This window comes from Brassica napus, chromosome C6, assembly GCF_020379485.1.
Source record: "Brassica napus cultivar Da-Ae chromosome C6, Da-Ae, whole genome shotgun sequence".
NCBI classification, from domain to species: Eukaryota; Viridiplantae; Streptophyta; class Magnoliopsida; order Brassicales; family Brassicaceae; genus Brassica; species Brassica napus.
In genome coordinates, this window is record NC_063449.1 from 46,804,946 (window position 1) to 46,824,400 (window position 19,455).

A 19,455-nucleotide genomic window follows, 5' to 3' on the forward strand; every position below is an offset into this window, starting at 1 on the left:
TACCCCAAACCCCATATTTAATTTAGGTTTCGTCGTTATCCTCGTTGTCTTACGTGGACTTTACGACGATTTATCCTAGTGGACTTTACGACGATTTTCATCCTACGTGGACTTTACGACGATTTCATCTGCGTGGACTTTAACGACGATTTCATCCTGCGTGGACTTTACGACGATTTGTGCTTACGTGGACTAACGAGTGTTATGTTTAAATCCCTAGAATCAGAAACCGAAACCCGAAACCCCAACACCCAAACCCATACCCTAAACCCGAACCCCAAAACCCGAAACCCGAAACCCCAAAACCCGAAACCCAAACCCGAAAACCCGAAAACCCAACCCCCATCTTTAATTTCTACTTCATATATTCCAACCCCCATCTTTAATTTTCTACTTCATATATCCCTAGAAACCCAAACCCCGAAACCCGAAAGCCCAAACCCGAAACCAAAACCAAAACCCGAAACCAAAACCCGAAACCCCATATTCCTTATTTCTACTTCATATATTCCAAACTCCATCTTTATTTCCATTCCAAACACAATATCCCACATTTGCTTAATCATAAAAAAAACTCCCAGCATTACCTTATTCATAAAACAAACCCCACATTATCTTATTCATAAACAAACTCCCTCATCTTATTCATAAAACAAATACATCAATCGGATACATCGACATTCTCGTCATCACTAGAAACATCATCATTTTCATTAAACTCGTCTTCAACAGCTTCGTCTGTGGCATCATCGGTAAGATCTTCGTACTCGTGATTATGCGGATCAATGAGAAGGATGTCATCAATTTCTTGTTCAGGTTCCTCGACTTCATTTATCTGTTCTTCTTGCAATGGTGGTTCTTCTCCACTGATGATTCGTCCTCGAGGTGTAACTTTGATCACTGCTAACCAATTTATACCTGAATCTCTCATCCGAGGGTATGGAAGGAAGCTAACTTGGTCTGCTTGTGAAGCTAAGATGAAAGGCTCGAATTTGTTGTACCTTCGTCCACCGTTGACATCAACTACACCGAATTTGTTAGACCGAACACCTCTGTTGACGACGGGGTCGAACCATTCACATTTGAAGAGGACGCATTTCAGCTTCAGTATCCCTGGAAATTCGACTTCAATAATCTCCGTCAAGATCCCGTAGAAATCTGTTTCCCCTTTCACACATATTCCATAGTTACTGGTCGCCCGCTGTCTACCATAGTCATATGTATGAAAAGTATAGCCTCGTGTGAAATACATCTGTGATGTGGTGACCTTTACAAGTGGAGATTGAATTACTTCGTGTAACCACTTAGGATAATCTGCATCGTCGTCGTCATAATCAACCTGCAAAAATAAAGAGAATGTTAATGAAATACAGATAATGTATGAAAAAAAAGTTTTAGTTAATACCTGATTCCGCAACCACTTAATGAAGTGTTGATCTTTCCTTTTGTCTACGTCACTTGTGGATATACCAGGAAATGTTTCTTCGACTTGAGAAACAAATAGGCTGTAAAATCACATTTTATAGGAATGAATCTCTCGCAATTATACAATTAATTATACTTATATGTGTTTCGAAGTGTCAATATATGTTACCTTTCAAAAAACGCATCAATGGATCTTCGCAATTGAGTAGAATATAGGTGTGTGCACTATGAGCGTCTTCTTCACTCGACCACCAACCTCTTTACACTTCCCACCGAGTCGCCCAATCTGGCTAAAGATGTCTGGAACACCAGCAACTGCATATGTTGGCGCAACACCACCATCATCATATCTTCTTGGAGCTCTTCTCCGTGTACGTACTTTTGACGCAAAGTAGTACGATGTGAAGTGAGAAACTTCTTCCGTCAAACTTCCAGCAATTATAGAACCTTCAACTTTGGCGAGGTTCTTTGCTTTTCCCTTCAAATATTTCATGGCTCGCTCATACTGATACATCCATCCGTAATGTACAGGTCCACGAAGCAATGCCTCATATGGGAGGTGGACAGCTAGATGCTCCATGACGTCAAAAAATCCGGGAGGAAATATCTTCTCCAAGTTGCACAATAAGATGGGAATGTTCTCCTGAAGCTGTTCCACAACTTCTTCTTTAAGAGTGCGTGTGCTCAGATCCCTGAAAAATGCTCCAATGCCTTTTATATTCAAAAAAAATTAAACACATTGTTAGTCATATATTATTTTGTAAATTATTGTGATATAATACACTACGTACCTGCAAGTGCTTCATGTACGTTTGTTGGAAGTAGCTCCGCAAATGCAAAGGGCAGTAGTCGTTGCATAAATACATGACAATCATGACTCTTCATCCCGGAGAACTTTTGACCCTTTCAACACATCTAGAGAGATTCGAAACATACCCATCGGGGAACTTCACTTCTGATGCCACCCAGTTGAACAACACCGACTTTTTTTCTGAAGATAATCTGAATATCGGAACGGGAACTTGTCCATTGCTTTTAATATGTAACTCGCTTCTTGAGCAAATATCCGGCAAGTCCAACCTCGATTTTATGTTGTCTTTTGTCTTCCCTGGGACATTCAATATTGTATTCATGATGTTCTCAAAAAATTCTTCTCTATATGCATCACATCGAGGTTGTGGCGCAGAAGAAGATCCTTCCAATATGGCAACTCCCAAAATATACTCTTCTTGTGCCAGTTGTGATGAACACCGTAAGAATCTGGCATATTACGAGGGACATGCCAATTACCACCCCAACGAACTGTTTCGTTAGCTCCGTAGTAGTCGATTTGCGCTTCAATTTGTTCTCCAGTTAGATATGGAGGAGGAGTGTCTCTCACAACCCTTTTGTGCCTAAACAAATTCTTGTTTCTTCGGTAAGGATGGCCAATGGGAAGAAATCGACGGTGACAATCAAACCAACTTGTCTTCCTACCATTCTTCAGTTGAAACGCATCTGTCGTTCCATTACAATATGGACAAGCTAATCTCCCATGTGTAGTCCATCCAGACAACATCCCATAGGCAGGGAAATCACTTATGGTCCACAAAAGCATCGCTCGCATCGTAAAATTCGTCTTCGTTGAACAGTCATACGTCCTCACCCCTGTTGACCACAAATCCTTCAACTCTTTTATCAGTGGTTGTAGGAAAACATCCAGGGACCTTTTTGGATGGTTCGGACCAGGTATTAATATGGTCAAGAATAGTAACTCCCGTTGCATGCACATCTCCGGTGGCAGGTTGTATGGAGTAAGAAAGACTGGCCACAATGAATATTGTCTCCCTGACATTCCGAACGGACTAAATCCATCTGTGCATAATCCGAGATACACATTCCGGATATTGCTAGCGAAATCTGGATGTACTTTGTTGAAATGTTTCCAGGCTCTTGCATCTGATGGATGAGTCATCTCACCATCCGTCTGAGTATGCTCGGCATGCCATCTCATCTTTCCAGCAGTCTGCTCTGATTGATACAATCTTTTCAATCTGTCTGTAATTGGTAGGTACCACATCCTTTGGTATGGTACCCTATTACGTCCCCGTCCTTGCGGCTTGAATCGTGGCTTCTTGCAGAATCGACATTCTTCTAGCTTCTCATCATCTCCCCAATAGATCATGCAGTTGTCGATGCAAACATCTATCATCTCCGAAGGTAACCCAAGACTATAAACCAGTTTCTGAATCTCATAATAAGAATCAGCAGACACATTGTCTTCCGGCAAATACTCTTTAAACAAGTCCGCCCATTCGTTCATGCAACTTTCAGGTAGATTGTGATCAGTTTTAATATTCATCATTCTAGCAGCTAACGACAATTTAGAGAGACCTTCTCTACAACCACTGTAAAGTGGTTGATTCGCCGCGTTTAACATTTCGTAAAACTTTTTTGCATCTATATTAGGTTCTTCATCTCCATCATGAGCTACGAATGCATCAGCTACCATATCATGAACCCTATCATAATCTACCATCTCCTCTTGCTGGTAACTATGTTCATTATGCAAATGATGATCAACCGGTTCTTTTTCCTGAAAATTGCTATTACTACTACTAGCTTCATTCTGATCATAATTAAAACCTTCTCCATGTTGAAACCAGATATAGTAATTTGCCGTGAAACCTCTATTTATTAAATGCTTCCAAACATTTTCACGGTTTGCCAGTTTCGAATTGTTGCATTTCCGACAAGGACAGAACATCTTACCACTTTCTTGGGCGAGCGGTGTTGAATCTGCTTGATGCATAAATGTCTCCAGACCCGCAAGGTATTCTTTCGTCACTCTCCGTTAGCATCTCTATGCATATACATCCACTTCCGCAACTCGTAAATATTCCCGGAGCCAGCCATTTTTTTCTTTCACGTTTTTGTTGTTGGTGTGTTTAAAATGATGTTTAAACATCCATATTTATAGGAAAATTCGAATCTGGTAGTTGTAATTTTGCTATGAATTTACGACGAAATTAATTAGGTGGGCAAAAAAAACGTGTAACACCTATAAAGTTGGTGGATTCAAAAATTTCCTCGCTAAATACACGTAAACTATTCCCTCGTAAATACCACGCAAAGTTTACGTCGTATTTACGAGGAAATAGTTTTTCCTCGTAAAATACTCGTAAAGTTACATTCACTTTACGACGAAACAGTTTTGTCGTTACGTTACGAGGAAATAACGATGACTTTAGTTTTTCACGTAAATTCGTCGTAAACTCGACGCAAATTTACGAGGATTGTTTTTCCTCGTTAATTTTCGTCGTTAAGCATGTGTTTCTTGTAGTGCATGTTATCAGGTAATTATTCAATACCCAAATATATCAGTACGTATACATGTATTATGTATATATATTTTCATTATATGAATGCATGCATTCATCTCCGTTACGTAAATAATAAGGTTTGAATGATTACAACTCATGTGATCAAATTTAATATACAGTGACGAATGGTCCGAATCAGCAAGAGTATTCACAATCGTGAACTCATGTGACCAAACAATATGGCGGCAATAACACCCGGAGAAAACTTCAGCGGCGAGGATTCAAGCTCAAACCTGGCCACTCCATCGTCTTCAAAGCACCAGTAGACTGGTCAGGCAGAATCTGGGGACGACCGGCTGCAAATTCGATAAAACCGGAACCGGAAGCTGTGAAACCGGCTCATGCGGCTCAAACTTAAAATGCTCAACTTCTGGAAAACAACCAGCTTCACTAGCCGAGTTCACGCTATCCTCAGTGGATTTCTACGACGTGAGCCTCGTCGACGGATTCAATCTCCCGATGACAGTGAATCCGGTGAACGGAACAGGAAACTGCACCGTCGCCGGCTGCGTCGCCGATTTGACGCTAAGGTGTCCAGCGGAGCTAGCTGTGAATCTAAGGGGAGAGTTATATCGTGTAGGAGTGCTTGTGATGTGTTCGATACAGATGAGTATTGTTGCAGGGGAGTTTATGGGAACCCTTCAACGTGTCGACCAACTCATTACTCGAAAATATTCAAGAAAGCTTGTCCTACTGCTTACAGCTATGCTTATGATGATCCGACCAGTATCTTCACTTGTTCCGGTTCAGATTACGTCATCTCTTTCTGTTCCTACAGGTTCGTGTCTTAAACCTTTTTCATCTATTGTGTGTTATATTTATTTTTCTAATTTTTCGGACTACAACTCATACACTCACACTAGCGAACGGTATTATTCAACATTTTTAACTCCAACGTAACTAAACAATCTTGGGCTTATATTAATGTGATTATATATGTTTTATTTGAATGATGTTTATGTGTATAGGAAGAAGCCGGTGGGAACGTAACATGATAACAAGCAAGTATGCAGCGATGGTTCTGGTTTCTGGTGGATTCAAGACGATGGTCCGGAGGTTGTGGCTTGTATTGATGCTGTCGGTTGATGCTTTTAACTAGTTTTGGGACTCCCTTTTTAAATAAACAAGTGTTTTTCTTTCTCTCGAGGAATAATTCTTTTTTTTTTTAAATTTCAAGTGTGTTGATAAAGCTAAATTCGAAATAAATATAAAGGTTGGTTTTGTGTGTGAAAGCAAAGATGAAAACAGAATGCAATGTCTTTACTCTGGAGTCCAAGCATAATTTCCCAAAACTGCAGGGCACAATTGCAAGAAAAAGATAAAAGTGAGGTTACATTATTAATTTTACAAAAAGGCCTTCAAGTGGGCCCAATGTAAAAATCCGACAACAGTTTTAAGTGTTTTTGTCTGGTCCACACGGCACATACGACTCGAAAGTGGAAACGCTTTTTTAGGTTGGAACGAATTCGAAAACGCCATTTTCACCATCCCTCCAAGCTTGATCTCCTATTATCCTTCTCCATTGGCCGGAAAATGGCTGGATTTGGTTTAAAGTTATACATGTACAGGTTTAATTCATGTTCATGTATACTTTATCCATTGTCTTTGCACACTACACAGAATCCACATCTCTATGGATGTAAGCTTCAGTGGTGTGTGTGAGAGAGAGAGAGAGAGAGATTCCTCGCATTTGGCTTGCGATTTTTATATTTGTCAAATATTTGCGTTTTGATAAAATTGAAAATCTACGGATGCAAGATTGAACTAATCAACCATTATTGGTTCCTTAATGGGCCTATGACTAGTGGATTCTTTTATTCCTAGAGAACAAAATCTCGATCAGTCAAGGCTCAATGGGCTTTAATTCTAGGGGGGTGATTTTTTCAGTTTCAGAGGAGTGGGCGGCAAATACAGAGTTCGAATCCCACTCCACAGTCTCACTACAGAGCACTACAGAGCTTGAAGCTCCAGCAGTATCTTCCAGTCATGACGTAACAGCTAAGCCCACTCTACCAGATGAGTTGCTCACCAGTGTTAGCTCACAGCCGCCGCAAAGCCAGATAAGCAAGAAAGGTTGCAAGTAGCAAAGGGACATCAGGTCCTCGTAAAAGAAACTATGATCCGGACTTGTTCTTTAAAGTCAACGGGAAGCTCTACCATAGGCTTGGCAAGATAGGAAGTGGAGGAAGCAGTGAGTCCACAAGGTTATTTCATCAGACTGTACCATATACGCGCTCAAGAAAATCAAGCTCAAGGGCCGTGACTATGCTACTGCATATGGATTTTGCCAAGAGATTGGGTATTTAAAGAAGCTGAAAGGAAAACAAACATCATTCAGCTTATAGACTACGAGGTACAATAACATCTTTTAGTTTCTTAGTTGCATGATTGATTGTAATCACAATTTATCTTTTGCCATTAGGTTACAGATAAGTGTTTACTCCAGGAGGTTATGAATGGGACAATGAGTAGCAAAGATGCAAGAGTTAAGGACGATGGGTTTATATACATGGTGCTAGAATATGGAGAAATCGATCTGGCTCGCATGTTGTCTCAAAAATGGAAGGAAATCGAAGGTTCTGACGGCACAATTGATGAAAATTGGCTGAGCTTGGGACCGTAACGAAAGATGGAGAATCCCTGAGCTTCTCCAGCATCCTTTCCTTGCCCCTCCTTTCCCTCCGGAGCCACGAGTCAGCAGCAGCAGAAGCATTCAAGTGCTTAGACACATAGCTACATCTTGGATCATGTAAATTGGTATGTTAATTTGTTAGCTTTGGTTAAGAAGATGATTGATTATTAATGTCTTGTTTGGTTTCTTGTAATGGAATGTAACAAATCAAAACCAAGAGACTAGACAAGCTTGTGAGAGTATTACAGAACAAGAACAAGTTCTAAGATGTTTACTTGGAAGTGTTCTCTTCTTCCTCTGCAATGGCAATTACAAAAGAAAGACCATAAACCTGAGAAAATCATGTTTGCTTATTTGATCAACAGAGTCTTAAGACTGGTGGTGCCACACACCAGGTTCTACTTGCGAGGAGCTTTCTTCTTTCCCGCAATGGCAACTCTCTTTCCCTTTTTAGTGCGAGCGTTGGTCTTGGTTCTTTGACCTCTGCAAGGCATCCCATGTCTATGTCTACTTCCTCTGTAGCAGTCTACTTCCACCAGTCTCTGTATCTCCGATCCAACACGCTCCTCTTCATACCAACAACAAAACCGGATTATACAAAGATGAAAAGGACAAAACTTAGTATGAATCTGAAAAAAAAACGATACTTACCAACTCATCACCATGTTGGTGCATGCCAACTTCTTCACGGAGGTCAATGAGCTCTTTACCAGTTAAGTCTCTTGCAAGTTTGTTAGTGATGCCGAGCCCACAGAGAACCTGGTGAGACTTACGGCGTCCGATTCCGTACACTTCTTGAAGACCGGTCTTGAGTGGCTTGTGGTTTGGAACCTCTGCGTTTCCCACACGGATTCCTTGCACACGCAATCCATGAAACTGCAGAGAAAGACACAATGATACATGACTTCGGACAAGGTAACGGGTTTGATAAGCTTTGGTTCAGACACGATCAACGGATATGTAAGAAGCAGGATGTGATCAAATCAACAAAGCTAAAAAAAGTTAGCAACTTTATGATTCTAACTTAACATATGCAAAGTTTTATACTTTAACATGACCCAGAACAATCGATTCGATCTACTGAAACCCTGAATACAAAAACTCGAAGCAGAGAGTGATGAAACGTCGGAAAGACGACATCTTTACGGTGGAGATTTGAGACGAAGGAATAACTCACCGATAGATTGCGAAGCAGAGATTGGCTGTGGTCGAATAACGTCGCCGCGGATCTGCGTAGACCCAACATTGTAGCGTATAAGTGAGTTTCAGAGATTGACGGTGAGGAAGGGTTTAACGCCGCCGCGTCGCTCCTCTCTTGCTAGTCTTTGAGGCTTAGATTTCGCTTATTGGGCCTTAAAATAAAATTAATTGGGCTTTTTAAGTATATTGAGAGAGGCCTTGAGTCCAACATGGTATGTAACATTAATGCTATGAGATATTACTTAAGTTTGGTTTTAGCTGGGGCCGAATACTAGTATAACCCAGTCTTGCTTTTTGTATGAACGTGAATTTTTGTATATAAAAAACTCCTAATGCAAACGTTACCGAAGGCTTAGTTTAGTAGACTAAAGAGCCCAAGAAGGCCTAGTAAACATTGCCCAGACATGTTGAGAAAGGAACTTATTGCATCGTCAAGTCAAATACACTCATTAGATATTTAGATTTGTGATTATCTATATATATATATATATATAAAGTTGTTTTTTTCCCTTCTTATGACATGTGGGAAGGAGTTTGTTGACATGTGTCCTCATTTTTTTTTTGTATTTAAATCCTTTTACTTTTAAATTATTGCAATTTGTTCCATCAATATCTAATTATGTACTATCTAATCCTTCTCACACTTATTAGTCCCTAAAATTCAAGAAATAAATAAAATAAAATAAATATATTTAAATATTTAATTTATTTACAGTTAAAAATAGCATAAACTTTCACCATTTTATTATTTTACTATTTTTTATTATTTCATTTATAAATTATATATTTATTTCACTATCAATATCATAAGATAATCAAACTAATAATAAGAAACTAGAGCACCAACGCAAATAACTAAGAAAGCGGGTCAGAAGGAGAATATTAATCGAAAGGCCAAAGCCACCAAAAAGCAGGAACATATATATATGCCTAAAGCACCCGAATCACAATCAGTAGTTAAAAGGTAAGAAACACCTCACAAACTAAACAAGACTATACAACACGGCTTTGGATAGAAGGGACCAAAGCTCCAAGAGACTAATTCCGCACACCTACACCAAAGGAAACATGGAAAGAAAAGAAACAACTTGAGGGAGGGAGAATGGAAGACAACCACCACGAAATTAGAGACTAAACTTGAGATCAGAAATAACATTCCAAGCCCATATAATATGCACGAACGAAAACATTATCCAAACCTCGAGTGGCAAACATGGTGAAAGGGAGAGCCACTAGAGATACGATGAAAGCTGCAAAGAGATGCGAGAATAGAGAGGGAAAGGGAGACGAAACGAAATTAGAAAACTATGAAGCCGTCCTCGAGCTATGAAAGAGAGCATAGAAGTCAGAACACCAAAAATTAGATCTTGAAAATCAAGACGAGCAGTGACTATTGACGGTAAGCCAACGTTGAGGAATACAACATCAAAAACGACTAAACTCTGACCCAACCAAGAAGATGCAGTTCCTAACATCAGCTGAAATCTAAGGAAGAAGATGAGCAGTCAATAACCTACAATGCCGTGAGAATCAACCGAAAATATATGATTCTATTCAATGTTCAAAAACTCATTAGACGTATCTAGGTGCTTCTAGAGGACTAGCGAGTAGGCGAATTATTCATGGCCTACGCGATAGCTAAGCGTTAATGAATTATTAATTTAATTTATATTTTATTTTCATTTATTTAAGATATTTTATTTTTTATTTAATTATATTTTTTTGATAAATCATCAAAATTAAATATACAAAATAAAAGAAATTAGACAAATTTTGGATTTATACTAACATTATTGCTTAATTTAACACATTTAAATTAACATACACGATTAAAGCTGATTTAAAATGGTTTAAACTGATTTAAATCATATAAATCAGATTTTATGAAAAACGTTTTGGATATGACCAATTTGCCGCTTAGACCGATATTTAGAACCATGGTTCCATTAAATATAATAAATTAATACCATGGTTCCATTAAAATAATAAATTAATAATATATATTTATTATATAAGTACAAACAAAACATTGTAATGTACTTTTATATTCACAATTAAATTATTACTATTTTTTAACATTCCATTATATTTTGATAATATTTAGTAAAAATTATATCTGAACCCATAATTTATTTTTATAGAACACATTTCATATACATCAAATAATAAAATCAAAATAATATGGAAAAGAAAATTTAATTAGTGTATACACGGTAAAATCAACTGTTTTATTTAAAAAAATATATTTTAAAATTTAAAATCTAAAAAGAAAATTGTACCAATAAGAATTCTATAAATTAATAAAATGTTATAGTCTCAATAATATTATGTTATAGAATTTTTACTCTGTATATATAATTGATTTCTGGTTTATGAGAGAGGCAAGTGTTATTAAATGATGAGAGAGCGTACGGATTATAGTATAGTAGTTAGTTCCCTACAAAATATTCTTCCTTTTTATGGATTTAATAACATGTAACGTGCTAGATCTTAAACTACGCCAGCTTTGAAGATTATTAGAATGATATCCTAAAAGTGCATTGAGATATGACTTTTTAAGAAGGAAAAATATCTTTTAAGGTTTAGTTTGTAGTGAACTTGATTCAAAAGATACACAGGGTAACAACGAGATCACTAGCTCGAATATATTGTTGGGTTCATTTGAAATTATGCCATGTTCTAAAAATCGGCCGCCTAGCCGCCTAGGCGGCCGTCTGGGCGCTACGCGTCACTCTTCCGCCCCGATTTATGCCAAATCGGTTAAAAAAGATCGGATATCCGATTTTCTCAGTTTAGACCGCCTAAATGACCGACTAGCCGCTTAGGCGGCCGCTTAACCGCCTATGTGTCCGCCTAATCTATTTTTTTTTTTAATAATATTTTTATTTATTTATTTGATCTAAAATTTTATAAATATCATTTATATTCATAATTTTGATGAAAATTACACTATATTAAGTTTATATATTCTATTTGTGTGTTTTATACAATTTTAAACATGAAAATATATTAATGTTATACACAATTAAAGATTAACATGTTTTATAACATAGTAAACAGTCTAAAAATTCCGCCCCGCATAATTTTCGGTTAATCCCTGATTTTCTCTTTAGGCGCTAGGTCCAACTCGACCGCCCGACTAGCGCCTAGCGCGTTCCCGAACAGGGAAATTATGTAACTTGTTTAGAAAAGATAAAGTTATATAGAGATAAAGTACTCATCTTAATTGATAGTTTATAGGATTATAGAGGAAGCAAAATCTAATGAAAATTGAGCTAGCTACCACATTTTCAAAGTTTTTTTGCTTGGCCTTTCACTTCAATGTTGGGTCTCTAAATCAGAAACGAATATTATGACCTGTAAAAGTTATTTCTGTCCAGATTTCATAAATAAAAGTTATAGATATCTAATTTAGCTATAGTGAAAATTCAACCTTCAGATATTTACTGATTCTTTTTTTTTTTTTGTAACATTATATTTACTGATTCTTTGACACCGAGTTTTATTTATTTCTCTATTTTATATCCATATATTAAGGGTGGTCTTACGGATATTATATGCATGCATAATCACATGAAACTTAAAATGTGTTGTCATTTTCACAAAGGAAATTTGAAAAGGTTGCCAAAGGATACGAAAATGACTCGTACGCGTTAGGCACGCGACATATTAATGTTTTTTGTGGTTGGTCTCTCTTACATCTCCTTCCCATTCTTATCATTTTAAGAGATATTTTCAAGTTCCCGTCAAACAGAAGATATTCGGGTAATAATAACGTAAGAATAATTTAAAGGTAAATATGCTTTTTATAAAAATGGTGAATAAAAGTCAAATTAGAAGTTTGGCAGAGACTTCAAAGTTTTGTGATCAGAATCAACTCTTGGGTCAGACGTACATAGTAGATGTTTACATCTCACATTAAGACAAATTACAACTTGGACAACACTAATAAGACGTAAGCTTTTAATACTAGTGTTTAACCCTATTGATTACTAAGAGGCTCTGTGACCAATTAAACAAAAGATGAGCGTCGTGCCCTTTTTTTTACAACAATGTCAATACTTCTTCACCTATTACTATTAGTGGCAACTGGCAAAACATATAATGATATAATTGGTTTCCAAGTATACTAAAGTAAAATGTTTTAAGAAATCATACTTACACTGTACAAAATAGTGTAAAAATATTTAATTTTTATGATCAATACACACTACTACAGTAATTTAAATGACTAATTCCATACAATACTATTTGATTGTAGTAAAGTCAAAGCTATTGCCAACAATACTATTTTACTATGATTTTTTCAACTAGTTGGATCAATAAATTCCGCGGGTAATTATATTGTATATCCCACTTGGAAACATAAATAACTCCAAAGACGGTGGCAATGGAGAATTTTAAATAACACTCTATCTCCCAACGTAGTTGGAGCCATTCCCAATGCTTTTGGAAGCTTAAATATCTTTGAATAATCCAAGTAGTTCATGTTTTGCCTGTTGGCTGAGAGCTGCTTAAACAATACAAGAGTAATATTTATACTTTACTGTAATATGATATTCAAAGTTAAAAAAATAATACTCTACTGTAATAAACAATTTAGACTGAATAATTAGTAATTAGTGGAGTAATGGTTTCGATATAAGATGTCTTAATGACCCTGGTCATCCTTGCATCTGGCTCTTAATAGCCATAAGGGACGTCGTTGATGAACTTTATCATCTTGTTTTCTTGGTAATAAAGTAATAAAAATATTTCATAAAACGACAAAATCATTGAGCTTAACCAGACCAATCGCACCGGTGGATCGACAGTTTTTTTTTGTAACTTGCTTTCTTCCGGTGGATCCACTGTCGTTATTTTTTACTACATATCACAAATGTTCCTCGCTAACGAATAATTTTGTTTTTAAAAATTGAAGAGTACCTAGCATTCTAATATATTTATTTTCGTAGTTTTAACAAATGAAAAATATTGGTTTTTGTTATAATTCACAATGGAAAATGAAATTTTGGCGAAACCTATCAGTCTGACCGTTCTGGTTCGATTCATGAACTGATGGACATGTTACATTACATAGGCTGTGTAGACTGAGCAACAAACCATTATAGTACTGGGGGGTCTGGTATATGTTTGTAAATAATGTATGTTAACCAAAATAGTTCTTAGAAGAAAACAATAACACTTATTGCATGTAAAATGTGGATTATTGACGTTATGGGTGGGGCGAATAGCTCATAAAAGGAGGTGGTCTCAACAAGACAAGACGTAGATGGTAGAAATGGACACTTGTGCCTAATTAGCAATCTTCGCGACCCATCGAAAATATGATTGTGGCCTCACTTCAAATCAAAGGACATCTTTGTGGATGACAAAACAATATCAACCACACAAATCATGACTTTAGTGTAATTTTGTAAAATGGTCATGAATAAAACTCATGAATTATACCAATAATATCTAAATTTTGTTGGATTTTTCTCTTTTGGATCGAAAAAAGTTACACAACAAAAACGAAGAAGCAGCAAGTTAAAAAGGACTATATATCTAAATATATGGATCTGGAATATCTATATACGTTTATTAGTTACGTATACGATACATCTTTAAAATTCATACGACAATCCTTGTTAGCAAAAAATAAGTTTAAAATAATTATCAATGGTTTTGGTAGGTGCAGATGCCATATTATATATACAAGACTGTCAGCTTTCAGTACTTAGCACTGAACAATGCTTAAGAAATAATTAGTTGCAGGTAGAACAACTAGCTCTTCAGATTTCAGACGTCATGTTCACAAGGGACCCGAGGTAAATAGAGTCACATGCATATATAATTTTGAAATTAGAACTAATTTCAAACTTAGATTATATCACGAGTAAAGACAAACTACAAGAAGGGGTTTTATATCTTGATATGGTTGACACTTGACCCTTGTGAGCACGAAACAACGTTCTTTAGGAAAACAAAAGATAAAAAAATTTAGTCAGCGTCTCGCCGTCTCCGCAGTGGTCAGGACGTCCTTTGTTACGGGTCGCGGCTATACGTTTTCTTTTGCCTATACCTTCTTTGTTTTTTCTTTCCTTTTTTATTTTATTTATCTTTATTTAGGAAGTTTCCTTCTCTATTAGTTTAATTTTTTTATGGTCTAAAAGTAACTACGTGCCCCATGCATGTCCCTTTGCTGAATTTTCTATAGAACAAGTGAACAACTGGAGGTACGTTCATAACTTCTTCTTTTTTTTTTGCTTAAGAGTACGTTCATAACTTAAGTGAGAGATTCATGCATTTAGAATGTAGTGTATGAGATCGACTGATCTACGCTGCGTTTAAAAATACCTAACTAGTAAATGATATGAGTAAATTTGGCCAATATGTAGTGAGTTAAAGCATGCATGATAACTATTAATGAGGAAAGCTTAAGATTCGCTGAATTTTTTTTCTCAAATATGTGAATATATACGCTGAATTTTAAAATAACTAACCTGTAACTAGATTTTTTTTTTTGAATAATAATGTAACTAGATTTTAACCACAAGCATTATATATACTTCAAATTAAATTTTGATACCAAGAAAATATTCAAATTCATGACAATATTAATATGAAAATCTTTTATTACGATCCATCCATTATCAGTTATTCTCGTGGTATCAGTGTAAAATGCATATGAACCACGAGTCTCGTGGGGCCGAACCGGAACTCTTTTTATCTGTTTGTATCGATTACAAGACTGTTGCATATGCGTTCAAACATGTGTTGTGTCTTTTTCTTGTCACTGACAACTGGAAGCAACACTACAGCAAGTGGTTACTAATTTGGAACTAAAGCATTACAAGACAAAACGTTTTTACTAAGCGTGATATAATGAATATCACTTGATGTGAACTATAACAAGCTTATTGGACAATCAGTAGGCAGAATAGTCAGATGTCACATTAACCATACGATAACTCACTATGAAGACAAAACTAAATCACGGAAAGTAATTGAGTTACATGCTTTCACCATTTATCATCATCATCAACAACAATAACCATAAACGCAATTTATACATTATAAATTTGGAATAAAACTCTAACAAAAGCACACATGGTAACCATGTATTTACATAAGCTATAATTGTTATTAACTTTCAAGTTTCAATACATATATAAATCTTGAACAAATTCTTAGAAGATCAAGAGATCTTCCTTAATATTGTAACCCATCTTCTCAAGATTAGGCTGCAACGCAAACTGAATCATAGGCGGTGGTCCACACGCCAAGGCCAGAGACTCGCCTTCTAAACCTTCAGGGACATGTTCTCTAAGCACAGCTTCGGTGATAAACCCTGTGCTGTACTCCCATCCTTCTTTAGCAATTTCAACAACGTACCAAATCTTTAGCCTGTCCGGAAACTTATCAGCCCATCCTTCTAGCTCTTCTCTCACAAGAATATCATCCTCGGTTCGGTTCGCGTAAACCACAAACATCTCGGTTTCGTCCTCCGGGTCACTTAGTATCGATTGAATGACTTGGTAGATTGGAGTTATACCGGTTCCTCCAGCAAGCATGGCTAGTTTATTGGCAAACTTTGGTTTACCGCTGACCATGAATTTGCCTCTGCCTTGGTACTCAATATGTCCTAAAGGACCTTTGATGTCCAAAACCGCACCGATCGGTAACGAGTCTAGGTGCTGTGACATGAGCCCTCCGTTGGGGAATCTTGGATGGACGTTCTTGAAGTAAACCTTGATGACTAGGTCGATGTATCCGACCGCGTCGACCGTGCTGGTCGGAGTATAGGCTCTAAGACAAAGCTTGTCGTTAATAGTGGCGCAGAGGAAGATGTGTTTCCCGACGGGTAGACCAAGCTGCTGATCTTCAGATGGTAACGCGAAACGGAACCTACGCACGTCGTGGGAGATCGAAGTCTTCTCGATGAGTTTCACCGGGACTTTCTCACGTGGGTTGACCAAAGCTATGTTCTTAGCAGGAGCTAGCTCTCTGATAGGAGCTAACAAAGACATTACACTCGAGCCACCATGGACCGAGACGTTAGGTGAAGAGTCGTATCCCGTCGTGATGAGCTCACCGATACGGTAATCTTCTAGAAGCTTCTTGGCTTTGTCCGAATGAATGGCTTCGAACTCTTCGGTGCAATCAGTACCAGCGTTGATGAGGATAGAGTCCGAACCACCGGGGTGGTCTTTCAAGAAACGTGTGCAGTCGTAGATGTGACCGTGGACGATGATCCATGCAGATTCAGCTGAGTTGTGTTTCCTAACTTCGGACATTGAGTACATCTTTGAGGCAGTGTTCATGAAAGGTGTTGAAACTGATTTTTTCAAAGTAGGGTGTGACTCTGAGGATTTCTCGATCTGACGTTCCTTTGCCATCCACCCGCCCGATTGGTTTCCGGGTCTGGTCGGGTGTTCGAAAACGATACCTATCTCTCCTCTGTGAGGCTTGCACACGTTGGTTTTGATCCTGAACCAGCAGTTGTTCATCATACCCTGTTTCAACACCAGTCAACGTCATTATTTTATTTTTATTTAATTTTTTTTAAAACCATTACATAGATGCTATGACGCAAGATCATACAGTTATTACAAAAAGTACAAAGTTGGATTTAGTCAAACATCATTAGCTGGATACCATGGACTTTAGTCTTCTCTAATTAAAATATATTTCACATTTTCACTTTAAATAAATCAATAATACTTAATCACTAATGGAACTGTCTAAAATAGACAAGTAAAGATGGTAGGTAACACGTTAAGAAAGTCATGAACCATAGCACAGTAGTTCCAGCGTTGTAGGAAATTATTAATTATAATTTTCAGTTTAGTCAAATCACACAAAAGAATAAACTAAAAAAAATAAAGAGAGAAAGAGTGGTTTACCATGAGGTTCCAGATGAGTTTTTCAGGCTGGGTGTTCAAAGACTCGTCCCAGGCTCGAACAGCTACCTCTCTAGCACTAAGCAGATCAAGAACCTCAACGTCAAGTGACCAGAAACACCAGCACCAGAACTTGCCATACTTGTTCGGCTTCTCTTGATGGTCAAGCTCACACACACTCCACGTCTCTCCTCCGTCTAGAGTCACCTCCACTCTCGTTACCTTTTTCCCTCCTCCTGTTTGTTTCAGAATATTAGTTAACCCTTTAGTTTATTAGTACTTAATTAATTGGAGATTAAGAAAAAATTAATTACCAGAGTAAGCATAGCCTTTTAACGTGTAAGGCTTCTGAGTCGTGAATGCATTGATCGGCAAAATCTCCTCGTGACCAGGTGTCGTTATCACCGAGTTTATATTAAGCTCGTTGATTATATACTCCGGCCTGTACCACCAAGCTGCAACACAACAAACATTATTATTATTACCACCATGGTCCACTTGTTGTAATAAAACGGTTAAAAGGTAAAATTTAAATTTAAATTTACATTCTTCATTTGCCAGCTCAGCATCCACGTAAGAAGGGAGCACTCTGTTGTCTTTGTAGTGGTAGTAATTGTCAGACTCTCGAGGCGTGACGATGATACGCTTCAACCACTTAACCATCCGCCCGCCGATGAAACCGGGTATAATCACCCGAACCGGAAACCCGTGATCCGGCGTGAGAAGCTCGCCGTTCTGCATGTACGCCAATATAATGTCCCTCGCGGGGTCCATGGCCATCTCCTTCTTGATGCTCGTCCCGTACTTAGACCCGCCGCCTCCGGGAAGATCCTCCGCGCCTTCGAAGCAGACGTTGAGAGCTCCGCCTCTCTTGCTGTAGACGCCGCACCGGCGGAGGACGTCGCTAAGAGCAACGCCTCTCCACAGGGAGGTGGATACTCCGGCGGAGCCCCAGTTGAACCCGATGGTCTGCTTCACCATGTTCTGCTCTTTGCGGCGGTTACCGGCGCAGACGAGCGTCACCGGAAACTCGCGGCTGGGGAACTCGGTGATGAGCTGCTCCATGGTGAGCCTCGCCGGGCGCTTGACGAGCCCGGTGACCTCGACGGACCAGTCCGACCACTCGGCTTTCGGGACGCCGCCGTGGTTGCGGACGTAGTGGAGAGGGACGGGGGTGATGAAGCCGTGGTGCATGAGGCGGGGGAGGGGAGCCTCGGCGTTGAAGGGGTGTTTTCCCGTGAGACGCACCATAGAGGAGTTACGGTGGATCCAGTTATCAGCCGTGGATTCGTCTCGCGAGTCTAGAGCCGACGGCTCTAGATCGGAGTTGGATTTGAGAACCATCTCCTTGTAGTAGGAGACGTAACGGTTGTGGCTCTCGTCCTCGTCGTCGCTGGAGTCGTAACTGTCTTCTTTGGTGGTTTGGTTCTCTGTGGTGTCGACGGATTTTTCGGTTGGGACGTTGACGCTCTGGTCTTGGTCACGGCCGAGTGAGGGAGAAGGGACGAGAGGAGGTTTGAAGGAGTGGACAACGCCGCCGTTTAGGGCGGAGCTGAGGCGGGGATAGTGGCGGTTATCGACGGAGGTTGCCATGGAGAAGCTATTTTTTTTTTCCCTTTCTCTTCTTTTGGTTTTTGATTTATTTTTGGTTTCTGAATATGGCGTTATGGGGTTGTATATATAGGGGGCTTTGCAGAGATTAATAAATAAAATATTAAATGGAAAATAAAAGAGTGTTGGGAAATTGACAAATGTGAGTTTGTGTGGTGTCTGATTATGGGGGCCCGTCTACCAAGATCCTATGCTTTGGCCTTTAAGATGGGAAATGGGAAATAATATCTGCGTAAGATTATTTTTTTATTAGTTTCATTTTGTGACGGAAAATAAAAATATAGTTGTGCATCCATGGAATGGAACCCAAGTCAGTACCGTGGGAGGGTACTATGATACC

General features: G+C 38.4%; 2 protein-coding genes and 1 pseudogene across 2 annotated transcripts; 1 reads left to right on the forward strand and 2 right to left on the reverse strand.

The window, feature by feature from the left end:
* The first annotated feature begins 4,829 nt into the window (after window positions 1–4,829).
* On the forward strand, window positions 4,830–5,785 carry LOC106357348 (annotated as a pseudogene).
* A 1,794-nt stretch (window positions 5,786–7,579) lies between these two features.
* On the reverse strand, window positions 7,580–8,789 carry LOC106357347 (small ribosomal subunit protein S13, mitochondrial-like). The gene is made up of 3 exons (XM_048761535.1): window positions 8,597–8,789; window positions 8,067–8,295; window positions 7,580–7,987 (listed from the first exon to the last, which is right to left on the reverse strand). The coding sequence occupies exons 1-3, from the start codon at window positions 8,663–8,665 to the stop codon at window positions 7,818–7,820; spliced, it is 468 nt and encodes a 155-aa protein (XP_048617492.1). The 5' UTR covers window positions 8,666–8,789; the 3' UTR covers window positions 7,580–7,817.
* A 6,936-nt stretch (window positions 8,790–15,725) lies between these two features.
* Window positions 15,726–19,158, reverse strand: LOC125589173 (nitrate reductase [NADH], clone PBNBR1405-like). The gene is made up of 4 exons (XM_048761536.1): window positions 18,050–19,158; window positions 17,819–17,959; window positions 17,508–17,740; window positions 15,726–17,117 (listed from the first exon to the last, which is right to left on the reverse strand). Exons 1-4 carry the CDS (start codon window positions 19,095–19,097, stop codon window positions 15,792–15,794), a joined length of 2,748 nt encoding a protein of 915 aa, XP_048617493.1. The 5' UTR covers window positions 19,098–19,158; the 3' UTR covers window positions 15,726–15,791.
* Between the last annotated feature and the right edge of the window lie 297 nt (window positions 19,159–19,455).

Excerpts from the sequence above, each read along its gene's own strand:
- LOC106357347 (XM_048761535.1), bottom strand. The coding sequence starts at position 8,665 with ATGTTGGGTCTACGCAGATCCGCGGCGACGTTATTCGACCACAGCCAA. Across the intron at positions 8,296-8,596 it reads CTCTGCTTCGCAATCTATCG|TTTCATGGATTGCGTGTGCA; the intron begins GTGAGTTATTCC and ends CTTTCTCTGCAG. Across the intron at positions 7,988-8,066 it reads ACATGGTGATGAGTTGGTAA|AGGAGCGTGTTGGATCGGAG; the intron begins GTATCGTTTTTT and ends GTTGGTATGAAG.
- LOC125589173 (XM_048761536.1), bottom strand. The coding sequence starts at position 19,097 with ATGGCAACCTCCGTCGATAACCGCCACTATCCCCGCCTCAGCTCCGCC. Across the intron at positions 17,960-18,049 it reads TGAGCTGGCAAATGAAGAAT|CTTGGTGGTACAGGCCGGAG; the intron begins GTAAATTTAAAT and ends GTTGTGTTGCAG. Across the intron at positions 17,741-17,818 it reads AAAAGGCTATGCTTACTCTG|GAGGAGGGAAAAAGGTAACG; the intron begins GTAATTAATTTT and ends TGAAACAAACAG.